This window comes from Emydura macquarii, unplaced genomic scaffold, assembly GCF_026122565.2.
Source record: "Emydura macquarii macquarii isolate MOO-44397 ecotype Brisbane River unplaced genomic scaffold, CSIRO-AGI_Emac_v2 contig_561, whole genome shotgun sequence".
Classification (NCBI taxonomy): Eukaryota; Metazoa; Chordata; order Testudines; family Chelidae; genus Emydura; species Emydura macquarii.
Window position 1 is genome coordinate 16,898,131 of NW_027130698.1, and position 16,370 is coordinate 16,914,500.

General features: G+C 64.7%; 1 protein-coding gene across 1 annotated transcript in view; it reads right to left on the bottom strand.

The window, feature by feature from the left end:
• The window catches only part of PIEZO1 (piezo type mechanosensitive ion channel component 1 (Er blood group)), an 85,012-nt gene that overhangs the window by 5,792 nt on the left and 62,850 nt on the right, over positions 1 to 16,370 (bottom strand). Inside the window, exons 19-43 of the mRNA XM_067540235.1 lie at positions 14,244 to 14,420; positions 13,872 to 13,997; positions 13,312 to 13,512; positions 12,896 to 13,100; positions 12,553 to 12,657; positions 11,854 to 12,007; positions 11,298 to 11,541; positions 10,719 to 10,815; positions 9,743 to 9,911; positions 9,148 to 9,237; positions 8,819 to 8,907; positions 7,999 to 8,073; positions 6,909 to 7,006; positions 6,398 to 6,476; positions 5,946 to 6,023; positions 5,327 to 5,499; positions 5,132 to 5,232; positions 4,604 to 4,807; positions 3,934 to 4,192; positions 3,586 to 3,774; positions 2,580 to 2,877; positions 2,196 to 2,322; positions 1,194 to 1,341; positions 818 to 1,032; positions 153 to 311 (exon numbers count right to left, since the gene is read on the bottom strand). Of these exons, the coding sequence (XP_067396336.1) occupies positions 153 to 311; positions 818 to 1,032; positions 1,194 to 1,341; positions 2,196 to 2,322; positions 2,580 to 2,877; positions 3,586 to 3,774; positions 3,934 to 4,192; positions 4,604 to 4,807; positions 5,132 to 5,232; positions 5,327 to 5,499; positions 5,946 to 6,023; positions 6,398 to 6,476; positions 6,909 to 7,006; positions 7,999 to 8,073; positions 8,819 to 8,907; positions 9,148 to 9,237; positions 9,743 to 9,911; positions 10,719 to 10,815; positions 11,298 to 11,541; positions 11,854 to 12,007; positions 12,553 to 12,657; positions 12,896 to 13,100; positions 13,312 to 13,512; positions 13,872 to 13,997; positions 14,244 to 14,420 (3,860 nt within the window). The remainder of the gene's footprint in view (positions 1 to 152; positions 312 to 817; positions 1,033 to 1,193; positions 1,342 to 2,195; positions 2,323 to 2,579; positions 2,878 to 3,585; positions 3,775 to 3,933; positions 4,193 to 4,603; positions 4,808 to 5,131; positions 5,233 to 5,326; positions 5,500 to 5,945; positions 6,024 to 6,397; positions 6,477 to 6,908; positions 7,007 to 7,998; positions 8,074 to 8,818; positions 8,908 to 9,147; positions 9,238 to 9,742; positions 9,912 to 10,718; positions 10,816 to 11,297; positions 11,542 to 11,853; positions 12,008 to 12,552; positions 12,658 to 12,895; positions 13,101 to 13,311; positions 13,513 to 13,871; positions 13,998 to 14,243; positions 14,421 to 16,370) is intronic.

Sequence of the window (16,370 nt, forward strand, 5' to 3'; positions counted from 1 at the left end):
TTCACCTCCTGTCCCTAGCATTGGTGCTGTACGGTCCCCGCATGCACTCCCGGGCAGAGAGGCCCAGAAGCAGAGGGGCCGGGGTGGAGCTCACCCCTGCCAAGATCAGAGGGCAGCTCCCCAGCTCCTGCTCCCCCGTGAGCCCCCATTACCCTTGGAAGAGGAAGAGGTTGAGGTGGTTGTATTTCTTGGTCAGGAAGTTGCCCAGGATGCGCGTCGGGTAGCCGCAGCGGATCTGGTAGGCCGACAGAGTGAAGTAGATGCACTTCACAAAGTACCACAGCTGGGCCACCGTGTTCAGGCTGAACATCCTGCAGGGGCAGAGAAGTCGGTGAGACGGCGCGGCCGGCGGACGCCTTGGCCATCGGTGCATCGCTACCGACTCTCAGCTCCCGCCTGGCCCCGCCCTGCATCGGCCTGGCCTGTGCTGCTCACAGCCCCAGGGGCTCTCTGATCTACTGGCTCCCGAGGGGTTGGATTCGTAGCCCAGAGGGGCCGGGCCGGACCCCAGGCAGTGTGCCCATTCAAGGGCTGCAGAGTTAACAATTCGCACTGAGCGCCCGCTTCCTGGCTGCAGACGCTCAGCGACGTAGCCACCCCAGGGAAATGCCCTGCCCAGGACGGGAATAGAACCCAGGCATCCGGGCTCCCCAGAACCTGGGCCTCGACCTAGGCATCCTTCCTCCAGCTGGAGGCCCATCTGGAACAATGAAGGTCTGGGCCGGGATACTCCTGGGAGCGGAGTGCTGTGCAGTGCCCGGGCGGGAGCAGGGAGACGGGCGGGGAGGGCTCCGGGGGCTCAGCCAGGCCGCGGTACCTTTCGGTGACTGCCGGCAGGATGAAGAACATCCAGAGATGGATGCCGAAGACCAGGATGACCTGGAAGATGAGCTTGCCCAGCACGGTCTTGCGTAGGTAGAGGGCTCGGTCCACGACCATGGTGGAGAACTGGATGAGCAGCATGACCAGGAAGGCCTCCGGCACCTGGTCGTCCGACAGCGAGGAGGTGATGTCCGCGGCGGCCGAGTGTTTCTGGGGGAAGCCGTGAGATGGGCAGTTACAGGGCGCAACGCCTGGCTGGGGAGCCCAGGCTCCAACCCTGCGGAGAGGCTCTCTCCTGCTGCTGGACCAGGTTAGCGGGGCCCTGCAGATCCCCGGGAGAGTGTCCTGCCCGGCATCTCAGCCCTTCTTACCCCAAAAGCCCAGAAGCCGAAGATGATGATGATGAAGTCGACCACGTCCGCCAGGAACATGAGGGCGTAGACGTCAGTAGCAGCCCGGTACTTGGTGTGCAAGATGTCCCAGAAGAAGCCCCTCAGCGGCCGGTACACGTTCTGTGTCCTGAAAGCAGGTGGTGTAAGGTCTCAGGCTGTGTTCTTTGGCTAAGCAGCTGCAGCCGTATTAGCACAGCCAGCAGCCGGGAGCTAGGAAGCAGGTGGTCACATCGTCACATCCCCATCTGCATTACCTCGACCAGCGTGATATCCGGCTGGAACGAAGGTGCTACTGTCCTGACAGCACCCACCACCACCCGATAAAGAAACAGATCTCAAGAGGTTGGAAAACCTACACGTTTTATTGGGGTGTCTTGTGGTTCTCACTTCTCTATTGTCTGGCTGGATGGTGTCTGTCTGGTCCTTTGATTGTGTCTGTCTGTTGCACAACTAACTGTGCAGTATTTAACTCAGCTATGGTGGTGGGGTAGGGTGGGTTAAAGGACGGTCGGACTGGGCTACGAGTGTGAATTGGGTACGGGTAGGTGCCTTTCCCCCAGAACCCGATGGCCTGGGAAAGGGTGGGGCTGCCTTAACCCAGTTATGCCTTGATCCCTCCCGTCGGGGTAAAGGTGGGTGCCCCAGTGTGTGCGGGTAACAGTGAGGCACTCAGGCCGGTTGGCCTACTCAGCCAGGGCATCCCCCGGGCACCCCCAGACAGCCGGGGGGCAGGGCCCCACCCCCCCAGGCACCCCCAGGCAGCTGGGCAGCCTGCCTGCAGCCAAGAAGCAAATCAACGTTTGGTTCATGGAAGTGGGAATCTCTTCCCCTTCCACACCTGACAAATTGAGGGGGAGGGCGGGGGGGCCTCAAGGGTGCGCGCACACACACACACACACACACACACACACACACACACACACACGGGGGTCGCAGAGGCAGGCCTGACCTCGCTCCGGGCCGACGCTTGGGGTCACTTACGCAGCGAGGAAGAAGAGCTTGACTCTAAGTCCAGCAGCCTTCAGCTTCTCCCGGGATGGGCTCGGCTTCTTCTCTTCCTTCTCCTCCTTCTCCTGCTCCTCCTCCTCCTCCTTCTCCTCCTCCACCGCTGCGGTTCGGAAACCAAGCAAGCGTTAGCCCCCAGCACGACGGGTGGGGTGGGAGAACACCCCTGCTCTGCTCTGTCCCCAGGGCAGCACAGAGGGACCCCCACAGTCCTCTCTGGCAGCGGGTCCCGGCCGTGCCGGGTCTGGAAGGAAGATCTCAGCAGAATGGCCTAGTGACCCTGCTGGAGTTCTTCGCGTCTCCCAGGGGGGGAACGTGCCCCTGCCCCCCTCAACCCCACCGGAAGCTCCCACCACATACCAGCCGCTGCCACCGCCTCCTGCTTCTTGGTCCACCGCCTCTTCTCCTTCTTCTTCCGGAACCGCAGGCGGCTCCCCTTCTTCCCCTCCCCGGCCCCCTCCTCCTGGGGCGGGGGCTCCAGCGCCGGCCCTGCTGCCACCACCTCTGCCCCATTCGCTGCGGGAGGCTCCGCTCCGTCCCCCCCGGCTGGCCCGGCGGGAGGCTCCTCCGCCTCACGCTTCTCCTCCTCCTCCGCCCGCTCGGCCTCTCGCTTCCACTTGGCGAAGGCGTCCTCCTTCTGATCCCACAGGCCGTAGCACTGCAGGGGACAGGGGCGCCCGGGGTCAGCGCCAGCCTGCAGCGTGGCGTGGCCGGACGTGCTATCCCTGACCGTGGCACCTCCCAGACATTGACAGCTGAGCCCCCTCCAGTGACACGAAACCCACGGCACCACACCCCCCGCATGTTGTCAGAGGCCCGGGCACCGGGATGTACCCGCCTTCCCTGGCTATCGCGCTGCAGAACCTGGCCCTCTCTCTTCCCTCCCCACAGGCTGACGAGCAGCCGAATCATTGACCATTTAAGGTACCACCATTGGCACCTATTGAAACGTGGGGGTGGGGGGGGGGGTGGCGGGCGCTCACGCCCCCTCCGAGCCAACCGCTCCGTCTCCAGTGCAGCCCGTCAGCCTGAGAGCTGCTCACACTGGCCTCTCTGCTTGAAGATCTCGATGGCCAGAACCACTCGAGACTGATTTCTGCGTTGCCACCCCAGGGAGCAATTCGGTGCCCCCCCAGCTGGCCCCACGCCCCTCCAGGAGTGTGCCCTTCGCTTCGGGAAAGGCTGCCACCCCAGATGCCAGCATCCCACCTCCGCTACCCTGCTTCCTGCAGCTTCCAGGGGAACAGCAGCGCTGGCACAGGGCGGGCCCAGGGCTAGGGCTGTCCCCCATGTCTGGGGCAGCGAGCGTCAGGGCCTGGCTTTCGGCAGCAACGTCCCCCCCGCCACCCTTCACCCCGGCTCTTACCAGCAGAAGGGAGCGGTGGAAAAACAGAGCCAGGAGCTGGAGCAGGTCGTACTTGATGTAGTGGTCGGTCTTCTCCAGGCCCAGGATGCGCGGCAGGAAGAAGGGCTTGGCTTCGTTCCGCACCAGCGTGGCGTAGCTGTTCCAGGGGAAGAAGCCGAACTGGAAGAGGTATTTCACCACCACCATCACCTGCCGAGGGGAGAAGGGATCAGCGGGGAACCAGGCAGGACACGGGGCTCAGCAAGCCCACCCCAGCCCGCTGGGCAGAGTTAAGGCTGGCTTCCCTGTCCGGAAGGGAAGAGTCCGTCCGCGGCACCAGGCAGCACCCGGCCCGGAGAGGGCCCCCACCTCGGTGAAGACGATGGCCGTCATCCAGAAGCGCTTGCTGGGCCGCGGGATAGAGAGCATGGCCCAGAGGAAGACCAGGATGGGCAGGAAGAGGGAGATGACGGAGGCGGTCACCATGTTGTTGAGGACGATGAGGAAGTAGCAGAGCAGCTCGGAGTGGGCGGCCACGAAGTGGTAGAGGGCCAGCAGCAGCTTGAGGAAGCGGTTCTGGGACTGGTAGAACCGCTCCGACTCCTCCAGCTCCTCGAAAAAGACCTGCCTGAGCCGGAGAGAGCCAGACGTGAGGGGAACCACCGGCCTCTGGCCACCAGCCCCCGGCGCCCCTGCACCGGCCACCCTCTCACGGCCTGTCTTCTGGCTCAAAGACCAGCAGCACGGCACTGAAGCAGTCCAAGGGCTCCCCTCCTCTCGGGGCTGCCGGGCACAGCCTCCCGCCCACTGCAGGCCCAGTGCCCGTCACTGGGAGATCAGCCCTTGGACCGGAACCGGGTCCCTCACCTCCATGTGCGCCCCAGGGGTAGTGCCCAGAGCAGCGGCGCAGGCACACACATCTGCCACTAGAGGCCGCCTTGCCAGGTGGCCTGCTGATTTGCGTCTTACCCACAATGCTTTGCACCATTACCAGAAGGAGGCTCTCACCCTGAGCTTCCTGGGGCCCCCAAACCACTACCTGCTGGACAGCAGCTCACTGGCTGTTCGGGTCCGGCTCCTGGGATACGCCAGGAGCTCCTGGGAGCCCTGGATCAGCTCCACGTCCTCCTGGGAGCCCAGGGTCACTATCTGCTCCTCGCTGTTGTAGCCGGTTGTCAGGGGGGAGGTGGCGCTGTCGGTGCCCTCAGCCCTGCTGCTGAGAAGGTCGCCTCCTTCGCACCCACTGGGGAGGGCAATGAGCACAGGGTCAGGGCTAGCCCCAGGAAGGGTGGCCTCCCTCAGCAGCTGGTGCTTGCAGCGGGGGGGGGGGAGGCACAGCTGCCCCCTGCCGTGGGCAATGCTGGGGTTCAGGGGTGCTCTGGGGCACGGCAGGCTTAGTGGGGCTGGAGGGGAGGAGCAGCAGCACCAGCAGCGGCGGGGCAGGGACTGCATGGGGGGGCAGAGACCCCGCAGGGGAGGGCACCAGCCTGCAGAGAAGGAAGCAAACCAATGCGGCTCTGGGCCGAGCTGGCCCTCCCAGTGCCCCCTGGGCCATCTATGCACCTGCCTTGAAGCCATGCTGTGGTGAGAGTCCACGACCAGGTCCGTCTCGTCGCCGGGCGCCGGCTGGTACAGGTCGTCCAGGACCCTCTCGTGCACCTCGTCTCCCTGCCAGGGGAACCGCAGCGTCACCCGGGGCCGAGCAGGGGGCGGGGGAGTTGGCCCCAGCGCCTGCGTCTCTCCTCCCTCCACCCGCACCTACCTGGGACAGCGTCTGGGTGAGGACGTATCTCTCGCCCCGCAGGATGGTGGACATGTCCGTGTGCTCCTTGGTGAAGGTGTGCAGCCACTGGGTCAGCCCGTCCACCGTGGCCTGGCATAGCACCCACAGGAAACGCACCTTGTTCAGCGCCCGCTGCACCACGTTGCTCCTCTCTGCAGGGAGGGGGGGAAGCTGCTGTCCAGAACCACGGCGCCAGCTGGGGGAGGGGGCCCCGGCCACCCAGGGGTCAGGGAGGAGGCCCCTGGCTGCTCTCATGGGGGCCAGGCAGCCCCACACGGGAGAGGTGGGGGCTCAGAGGCTTCCCAAGCTGGGCCTAGGGTGACCGGTGTCCCCTGCCTCTGTGCTGCGCAGAGAGCAAAGTCCAGTCTGGCAGCCCTCCTGTCCAGCCCCATTGGCTGTGGGCACGCCCCCTCCCCAAGGCCCTGAGGGGGGCAGGGCAGGTGTCCCCCCTGGGGGGCGCTCTCTGGCCGATCCCACTCCAGGCATGCGGGGGAGGGAATGGGGCCCGTTCCACCCCCTCTGCCTGGCACAGCGGGGGGCCAGCGCTATAGGGGACATGATCCCCCAGCTCTCCCCATCTGCCAGGCCTCCCACCCACCTGTGTCCTCCTCCTCCTCTTGGTCCTCAGGCTCTTCGGGCACCTCGGCCTCACAGGCGTCTCCAACTTCGCCGTCCCCTGCAAGGTTACACCCCTGAAACCAGCCGGTCGCCCAGCCTCCATGCGGCCACACTCAGCCTCAGTGGGGCTCGCGGCTCCTAGGAAGGCCTGGGGGCACTGGGAGCGGAGCAGGGGCACCTCTACAGCAAGGGTTACCACGTCCCTCCTGGGGAGAGGATGGGGCCACGGGGAACAATGGGGAGGGAAATGGGGCTTTACGAAGGGTGTCATGCCCCCTGTCGCACTCTCCCCTCCAAGGGCCAGGCCGTGCCCAGCCGGGGCTCCCCCCGGTTTGGGAAAGGACGTGCTGCAAGCCCAGAGGGCTCCCTGGCCCCATCGATCTCAGCCGGGGCGGGCTGGGCAAGGGGCAGAGGAGGGCAAGCCCGTCCCACCTGCTGGCGACTCCGCGTCCTGCCGCTGCCGCTCCTTCAGCGCCGACTTGGCGTTGGTCACCCAGGCCTGGTACGCCAGCTGGAGCCGAGAGACAAGGGGCAGAGCTCAGAGCCACCGCCCAAGCCCAGGACCAGCTCGCCCCACTGCCCCTGCCCAGAGGGGCAGTGAGGGGGCGGCTCCGGCCCAGCCACGAGCTTCCCCGATGTTGGTGCCGTGAACTACCCAGGGGCGTCTGCACACCCGGGCAGCCCGCCGGGCGCTGGAGTCTGGTCCTGCACGGCACCGGCACAGCGACCCACCGCCAAGGGAGCCCAGGGGGCCCTCACGGCAGCCTCCTCTAGCCTGGACGAAAGCAGACAGGCCGGAGGGAGAGCAGGGGGCATGGAATGGGGCTGGGCAGAGGAGACACACCGATGGGTGAGAACAGGGATAGGTGGACAGAATGTGGATGGATGAACGGACAGACGGGGCAAGCGCAGAGCGGACGGACGGACTGGGGGCGGCCCTTACCTGGAACGCGCTCTGCCTGGACGGCTTCTGCTCCTCCGGGCTGGCCTCCTCCTCCTCGCTGTCCGACTCGAAGAGGAAGTACTCACCTGAGTGCAGCACTGCGGGGAGCCGGGGGGGGGACGGGGGGGACACAGACAACACACCGCAGCCGGCATCAGGGCGTGAACGAGAAGGAAGGTCCCTGCCCCCGACCGGGGTTTCATTTCCCAAGAGACACCAGCGGTCCCCCTGGTCCCAGCGCGCCTCCCGGCGGCAAGCTCCGCAGACTCCTCTCTTGATGCACGTGTGCACGCAGATACTTTGCCAAGAAGCCACTGGCTCCCTACCTACGTACCCCCAGCCCGGCACGCCGAGGGGTGGTGGACACCGCGCCAATCTGCCTTGCGGCCACGGGCGCTCAGAGGGAACCCCAACAGACACAGCTGGCCGAAGAATCCGATCTCCCGCACCCCAGGAGCGGAGTCCCCGTGGACTATTGCCCGAAGAGCCGCCGGGCGCTCTGCCGGACCAACGTGCAAACAGCTGCCTCCCAATCAGCCGCCGACCGGCCCTGGAGCCCGGGCATAGTGCCCTGGGGCGCTGCGCTCCAATGGCCGGGTGCTCGGCGGTTTTCAGGGGCCAGCCTGACCTGAACGTGCATGTCCCCGGGCCCGCGATTTAGCACGCCCTTTAGCTGCGGGTAACCCAGCCTCGCCTTGGACAGAGCCCGTAGCCTTGGTTCCTGTGACCCTCTGCTCGGAGGGGCTTTGTCCCGGGACTTGCCTATAAACGGGCTCCAATCGGCACCTAGGATTTGTCCCCGAGCCCCTCACCGATTAGTACCGACATGCACAGGCGCACCAGGTTAACGTCCGTGGGGAGCTGGGCTCGGGGCAGGCAGGTCAGGGCAGACACCACCACCGGGGCTAGCCGCGAAGAAGGCGCCGCTGGAGGTGCTGCCCCAGGGCTGCAGAGGGGCCGGGCGAGCCGGCAGGAGACGGGCCCCTCTCCTTCCGCAGCCCGGGGCAGGCGCTAGCGACCCCAGCACCGGGAGGGTTAGAAGCGGGGGGCAGTCGCCCGGGTTAGTGTTCCATGCTGGGGCAGGGGGTACCTGCGGCGTGGTCTAACCAGGGCCGCCACCACCTCCTCCTCCTCTGCCGGGAAGGGGCCGTCTCGCCACTTGGCTCTGCGGAACGGGCACATCGGAGGGTGAGGACCACAGCGGCCGTGGCAGGGCGCCGTTCGGCCACAGCAGCTCACAGCCGCCCCCACTGCCCAACGGCAGCCAAGACCCCGGCTCAGATCTTGGCACGGGGCAGGTCAAACCAGGGGCCAGGCCCACAGCACTGGCGGGAAAGGGACGTGCCCTGTGTGCCCGACCCAGCCCCGGGGCGGCTCGGGGGTGACTGGGGCAGGGAGGAAGGAAGCCGGGATCCCTGGGTGGCTCAGACTCTTCACAAACACAGTCGTGGCCCCAGCAGCTCCCAGGCCCGTGGCTACGGGGGCATGAAACCAGCCGTGCCCCCCCACGGGTGGCGCCTCTGAGGGCAAAGTGCCCCACTGCACTGATGAGAATGGATCCGTGGGGCAGGGGAATGACAGACACACATGGAAGGGCAGGGGACCGGGGATGTGGAGGCAGGGGGTTACAGGCTGCCTGGCTAAGGCTCTCCATGGCACCCGGCGAGGGCCACGCGGCCCCACCTTGTGCACCCCAGCTCCCCCAAAGCCACTCTCCGCCAGACCCCTCCTGCCCCATGGCCCAGCCTATCCCAGCCTGGCTCTGACTGGGACACCAGCCAGGGGTGGGCAGCGTAGTGCACAGGGCTCCCTGGGGGACGGCAGCCGGTGCTAGCGCTGGGCTGGAGCCACTGCCGCTCCCGGGGGGCCAGGCTGTGCACCCCACTCCCGGCTGGCCCCACGGCTCTCACCTGGCTGCTCCTCCTCCGGGGCCTCAGTGGAGTCGCTGGGGCGCTGCCCCAGATGGTGCTTCTCCTGCTTGGCTCGGATCCTTTCCATCCTGCGGCCACAAACACAGAGCCGCTGCAGACGGTCTGTCCCCCCGCTCTGTCCGTCCGTCCATCTGGGGTGGAACCCCCCCCCCACCCTGCTGGGGAGTCTCCGGCCTTCAGAGGTTCCAACCACAGGTAGAGGAGACCTTCCCCTTGGCCAATTCCTGCCCCTGCCCCCCAGATCCCCAACGCCCCTTTGAGAGGGTCTGTGGGCCATGAGACCCCCCGGCCGGCCCGCAGTCACTCACTGTCGCTTGAGCTGGGCCAGCGACTTCTCCTCGCTCTGCTGGTGGGAGCTCATGCTCTTCAGGATGCTAGCCTTGAACAGCGCGAAGCCTCTGCGGAGACACCACGGGGCCGTGAGCCAGGGCGCGCCCCCCGCCCGTCGTCCCTCCCCCCACCACACCTCCGGGGGCACTCCAGGCACCTGCTCCGGGGTCGGGGAGACCCCATGCCCACCGCTCAGGGCACGAGGGAGAAGGGAGCGTCTCGGGCTCTGGAGCAGAGAACCGGCACTTCCAACCTCCCCGGGAAGCCGGATTCTCCAGCCCCGTTGGCCTGTGGTGGTGGGGCCTACGGCACAGGGGCCAGGGGACCCACAGGAGCAGGGGCCTCCCATCCCCAGCGCCCCACGGGAGCCAGAGGCGGTGGGAAGCGGGGCCTTCAGCCTCTGCGGGCCGTGAGAAGCAGGGGGCACAAGCGAGAAGTGCTACGTCGGCACCGGCTCCGGTTCTCAGAGCACAGGCTGGGCCGGGGGCAGCAGCACGGGGCACCGTGCCACACAGGCAGCTCCGCCCTGGGGCGAGGGGGCTCCCCGCTCGGCCCACCGGGACCCGGCCCCACCTGGAGGCCTGCAAGGCCGAGGCCTGGAGCTCGGTCATGACGTGCAGGAAATAGTAACTGAGGAAGACTCTGCGCTGGAGAAGGAGGAAGAAGAAGCAGATGCTGTCCCAGATGATGCCAGCCTCCTCCACAGGCAGCGAGCAGTCCTGGTCCTTGCTCATGTCCTTGGCTGGCAAAGCAGAGAGACGGGAGCATTCAGGGGGCAAGGCGGAGCCTGGCGCGGACTCCGTCCCCAGCACTAGGGCTGCGTCTACACGGCACGCTGCCCCAGGCTCTGGCTCGGGTCTGAGCCCACGCCCCGTCCACACACCACTCAGTCTGATTCGGGTCACAAGCACCCAAGACCTGGGCCCTAGGAGCCCGCTGGGGGGGGAGGGGAGTCAGCGCCCGAGACCTGTAGTGACTCGGGGCCAAGCCCTGTCGTTCTGAAGTGTGGACGCGGCTCGCGGCGCAGACCCGCCTCGGAAGGACTGCACAGCGCAGTACGGACACGGCTGGGAGACCTGGGATTGGCACCTGCAAGCCCAGGTTCACGGTGCAGGGCGGACGCTCTTGGAAACGCCGGGTCCACAGGCCTGGGGTTACAATGCCATGTAGACGCACCCTTGGAGACCCGGGGCCTCTCTCTGCCCCTCCCGCAGCTCTAGGGCTCAGCGTTTGCCTTCTGGGCACCTCCCCCCAGTGCTGGGCCCCGCCACTTCCAACCCCACTAGACCCTGAGCCTCAGCCCCCCCAGCCTCTTGACACTGGGGGATCCCAGGCCTCAATGTGCCCCCTGCTCCCTGCCAGCCCCTGGTACTGGGGGAGCCCCAGGCATACCGCAGCAGAGTGTGGGGGAACAGAGGGGCTGCTGTGAGGCCTCTGCTCTTCCCCAGAGATCCCGCCCACGCCCAGACCGGGGCCGAGATCTCTAGGGCCGTGCCCCGCACTAACCCTGCCCGCGGGCACCGTGCCCGCCCAGCCGAGGGACACTCACGGTCATAGTAGCCCTTGACGGTGCAAACCAGGCTGAAGAGCTGGATCACCCAGCAGAAGTTGTTCTGCATCTGCTGCACGAAGACGCAGGAGAGGAGCTGCCAGGACAGAGCGAGGGGAGGGGGTCAGGCCCCCCGTCTTCTCCACGCCAGGCACCTCTGAGCAAACAGCTCGGAGCTGGGGGCTCCCCAAGGGTTCGGGGGACCGTTCCCCTCCCCCTACGCTGCCCGCTCGGACTCCTGCCACTCTGCTCCACACTCCCCTTCATCTAACGGGCGCGCCTGCCCAGCCGGGGCACCGGGGGTCCCCTAGGGAGGAAGGGGCTTCCCTGAGCAGCACGTGAAGCTGCCGCAGGGCAACCCGGGCTCTGACTCCGGCCCGGACAAGGAAGGCTTGAGCCCCCCTCGCCCGCCCAGCCCGAGGACGTCTCCATGGGTCGGGGGCAGCGGCCAGTGGCAGATTGCCCCGGGGGAAGGGTGCCGGGGGCATGGCACAGAGCAGAGCTGGGGGGCAAACCCAGCCGTGCCCCTGCCTCCCCCGCAGTGCCCGGCGCCCGTTCCCGGCAGGGGCGAGGACCCACCGAGAGCATGTTCTTGGAGACGATGACGGCAACGTTGTAGAGGATGAGGCAGTCCCAGGGCACCAGCCGGGCCCGGGCCGGCTTGCGCAGCATGGCTGTGCCGAAGAGCAGCAGGTAGAAGCAGGCCAGCAGGTAGCCCAGGCCGAAGACGCTGATCCGGGTGGCGCCGGTGATGAAGACCACGACGAGGACGAGCCAGAAGAGGTAGCGGAAGACGGCCACCTTCAGCATGTCCAGGTAGGACCTGTGGACGGGGCAGCCTGCTCAGAGCCGCGCCCGCAGCCCTGGGGTGTCCCTCCCGGGCCTGGTCCTGGGCCGCTGGGGGGGCCAGAGGGCAGGACACCCCCTCCCCCAGGAGCAGAGCAAGAGGCCGCACGGGTCACCGGCAGCCTCAATGCCTCATCCCCGCCCAAAGGGGGCCAGAGCAGCGGCCCCCGTTGCCCTGAGCCAGGGCCTGTGAGTCCCCAGCCCCACTGCCGACAGACTATGGGCACAGCCCCAGGTTTCCTGCCCGTTTCCCAGCACAGCCCCGGGGAGCCCGACCCCTCCTCCCCACCTGCAGTTGATGAAGTTGGGCACCGGGTTGGGTCTGCCCCTCGCCAGCTCCACCTGCTCCGTGTTCTCCCCGGCCGCCATCAGCCACTCCTCCGTCCGCTCGGCCGCAAAGACCTGCCACTGCTGGGAGGCGCCGAGCAAGAGCAGGAAGTCGCCTGCAGGCAGCAGAGAGTCAAAGGGACCCCGCCATCCCACCATGGACGCCCTCCTCCCGCCAAAGGGGGCGGACCCCAGCCAGGCCCCTCCTCCTCCCGCCAAAGGGGGCGGACCCCAGCCAGGCCCCGCCTCCTCCCACCAGAGGAGGCGGACCCCAGCTTGGCCCCGCCCCCCCAGGAGGCACAGCTGGTTCTCACCTCAGTGGAAGCTGCTCCTCATGACATGGTCAGAGACGTGAAGCACATGATAAATACCCAGCTGGCCAGGTCATGGGAACACTGGGCAAGGCTTGCAGACAAGCCCCTCTGGCTAGCAGGGGGGCTATGCAGGGGCAGAGTCAGGCCTGTGGGACTCCCCAGGGGATGGACACTGGCAACTAAGATCTGCTCCCAAGGCTGGGAATGAGGCATTTCGGCTGCCCAGAGCCAAGAGCGAGCGCAGGGCTCTGTGGCCAGGCTCTGCTGGGAGGGTGGGTGGGCAGGCGGATGGAAGCAGTGGGGCTGGGGGGGCGGGCCCGTGGCGTGGGGCGCGGACGGGAACTCACTGATGAGGTTGGTGGAGTTGGGCGCGGTGAAGAAGTCAGGCAGGTACAGCCATTTGATGAGAGCCGAGTTGATGGGGATGCTGCGGCTCCACCTCCAGGGATAGTCTGCCAAGGAGAGGAGAGGTCAGCCGGGGGGTCCCACACGTCCCCCCTCTCCCCCACACCCCTATGTCTGCTTCTGGGCCTGCTCCAGAGAGGGGAGTTTGAGAACACAGGAGCCTCCCTTACTCATGCAGAGATCCGGGGGGGAAGGAAGGGGTCTCGCTGTGCAGAGGTCGGAGAGCAGGGGGAAGAAAAGGGGTGGCTACCCATGCAGAGATGGTCCCGGCCCCCCAGCCCTTACCTCTGCACAGGGCGGGGGGAAAGCCCACACACAGCAGGTACTGGTAGAGGAGGAAGAGGGCCAGGAAGAGGCAGTACTTGGGCCAGAGCCGGGCGATGGCGGCGCGCCGGCGGCGGGTCAGGATGACGACCAGCCAGCAGCTGTGCAGGATCACCAGGAAGTTCATGCGCTGCCCGATCACGTTCACCATCAGGAGGAAGCAGATCTGGGGGGAGGCGAGGGGATGAGCTGCCAGTAACCCCACACCGGCGGGGCCAGGCTGGCGCTGCCCTGTGCCAGGAACAGCCACCCTGAAGTGCATCCTGGGCGGCAGCACCTGGGAATGCCCGTCCCCATCGGCTGGCGCCTGGCCCTCTTTCCAAGGGCAGGGTCCGGGGCGGGTGACGCTGGGATGCCCTGAGCCCCGCCCGTCTCACCTCCAGGCCGAACTTGTAGTAGAAATAGTTGATGAAATATTTGGCGCAGCTGGCCAGGCCCCGGTCCAGGTGCTCGCGGGATGCCTCCTCGAAGATGGTCTGGGTGGCCGGCGGCGCCAGCTGGTACTGCTTGCGGTAATACTCCTGGCGCCGGTACACAATGGCCTCGAAGACCAACAGCGTCAGCACCAGCAGGTGGTTCTGCAGGGGAACGGCCCGGGATAGAGGTGAGTGCCAGGCGGGAGCCACCCCAGCGGGAGGACTCGGGGGGGGGGGGGAGGGCAGGATGCTAAGCCGCCGTGATGCAGCACCCAGCTGGGGTTGGCAGAGAGGCAGGAGGAGTCCCGGGAAAGCGGGTGAGGTGCTGCCGTGCCCGCAGCCCGCCTGGATTCACAGCTCCTCTGCCCACCTGGGCTCAAATCCTGCCTTGGGCCCTGCCTGGTGGGTCTCTGCCCCGTGCCCGCTATGTGGGCCTCACCGCTCCCAGGGTGGGCCAGGGACAGAGCAGGCAGCGAGTCCAGCAGAGAGCAGGGGGCTGTGCACCCCCCCGAACCACCCACCTGGATGTAGCCCAAGTTGGGGAAGCCCTTGCGGATGCCGAACCAGTTGGCTGGGTCCACGGGGCCCCGGTAGAGCGTGGAGTTCTTCAGCTCCTCCTCCTGCAGGTTGGTGCTGTTCAGCTGAGGCTGCGGGACAAACGGACATCAGCTGCTGGGCGAGGCCCCCGGCCCCCTGGCAGGGGCTCCCCGGGATTCTCCAGTGGGGGCGGAGGGTCAGCCCCTCCGGCTTCCAATCCCTGCCGCTGAGTGGCGGCTCCCTGCTCCGCCTGGCCGACGCCCACCACATCCCGGGGGCAGGATGGAGGGAGCCCCTCCCCGGGGGCTGCCGCGACTCGGTCTGGGAGCACCGAACCCCTCCTCCGGCGCACCCACCTTGGTGCAGTTGCTGGAGTACTCGTGCGGGTCGACGACCTTCAGCTGGTACAGCATCTTGCAGACGATGATGATGCAGACCCAGATGGTGGAGAGGCAGGAGGCCATGTGGCGGAAGCGGCAGTAGGGCAGGGCGAAGGCCCACAGCGCCACCAGCAGGAAGTTCATGACCGACACCTGAAGAGAGTGCAGGGGGGTGGAGGGCAGAGCTGGGGGGCGCCAGGGCCTGGCCCCAGCCCCACGTCCCTGCTCAGCGCAGCCACCTCGCGGGGCACGTCAGAGCTGGGCAGGAGACCCCCACGTCCAGCCCCACCACGGTAACGTGGCAGCCAAAGGAATCCCCGGGCTAGCTAGCTGCCCCTCCGGCACCCCAATGCAGTACCGCCTCCTGCCCCGAGGAACCCTCCGCCCCATATGGGGCCCTTCCCATGGCTGGCAGAGCGAGATTCCCCAGCAGCAACTCTAGGGCTGGTGGGAGGCGCCGTGGGGCCTTTCTCTGAAATGCTTCCAGTTCCACACGCAGGGCCAGCTGGACAGGCAGAACGGCAGGGTCTCAATGCGTGGACAAGACGATGGGGCAGGGAGGAGGGGTTTAGACCCATTAGGAACTGGGGAACCTTTTGGGAAAGGGGGAGCCTATGCAGGAAGGATGGGCTCCACCGAAACCAAACCGGAACCGCATTGCTGGCCCGTAAATTAAAAAGATCATAGAGGAGTTTTTAAACTGAAGGTTGGGGGAAAGCCGACAGGTGCAGAGGAGCATGTGGTTCGGACACAGACATCGCTGAGGGGAGGATCTATTCAAGGAGATTCTCTATATCCTCGTAAGGAGGAGAGGACGGAAGAGGATAAAATAGGGGTAGGATTTGCTGAGAAACAGTCAAATGAAAAAGAGTCCCATTCCATTCCATCACAGATGGCAGACGGCTGAAAAGTGACAATTTTTAAAGTGCTTATATACAAATGCTAGAAGTCTAAATATTTAGATGGGTGAACTTGAGCACTTCATATTCAGTGAAGATGTTGATGTAACAGGCATCACAGAACCTTGGTGGCATGAGGATAATCCACGGGACACGGTAATACCAGGGTACAAAATATATCGGAAGGCCAGAATAGGTCGTACTGGTGGGGGAGTGGCACTATATGTGAAAGAAAGCACAGAGTCAAATGCAATAAAAACCTTAAATGAACCAAACTGTGCCATAGAATCTCTATGGATAGTAATTCCATGCCTGAATAATAAGAATACAGCAGTAAGGATATACTGCTGACCACCTGACCAGGATGGGGAGAGTGACTGTGAAATGCTCTGGGAGATTAGAGAGGCTATACAAATAAAAAACTCAATAATAACGGGGGATTTCAACTATCCCCATATTGACTGGGTACCTGTCACCTCAGGATGGGATGCACTTGACACTTTAAATGACTGCTTCTCGGAGCAGTTAGTCCTAGAACCCACAAGAGGAGAGGGAATTCTTGATTTAGTTCTAAGTGGAGCACAGGATCTGGTGCAAGAGATGAATATAGCTGAACCACTTGGTAATAATGACCATGACATAACAAAATTTAACATCCCTGGGGGGGGGGGGGGGGGGGGGGGACGACGACACACACACCAAAGCAGCCCACCACGGTAGAATTTAATTTCAGAAAGGGGAATTACACAAAAATGAGGAAGTTAGTTAAGCAGAAATTAAAAGGCCCAGTGCCAAAAGTGAAATCCCTGCAAGCTGCATGGAAACTTTTTAAAGACACCATAATAGAGGCTCAATGTAAATGTATACGCCAAATTAAAAAACATAGTAAGAGGACCAAAAAAGTGCCACCGAGGCTAAACAACGAAGTAAAAGAAGCAGTTAGAGGCAAAAAGGCATCCTTTAAGAAGTGGAAGTTAAATCCTATTGAGGAAAATAGAAAGGAGCATAAACTCTGGCAAGTGAAGTGTAAAAATATAATTAGGAAGGGCAAAAGAGAATTTGCAGAACAGCTAGCCAAAGACTCAAAAAGTAACAAAGACTCAAAAAATATTTTAAGTACATCAGAAGGAGGAAGCCTGCTAAACAACCAGTGGGGCCACTGGACGATGGGGATGCTAAAGGAGCACTCAAGGAAGATAAGGAC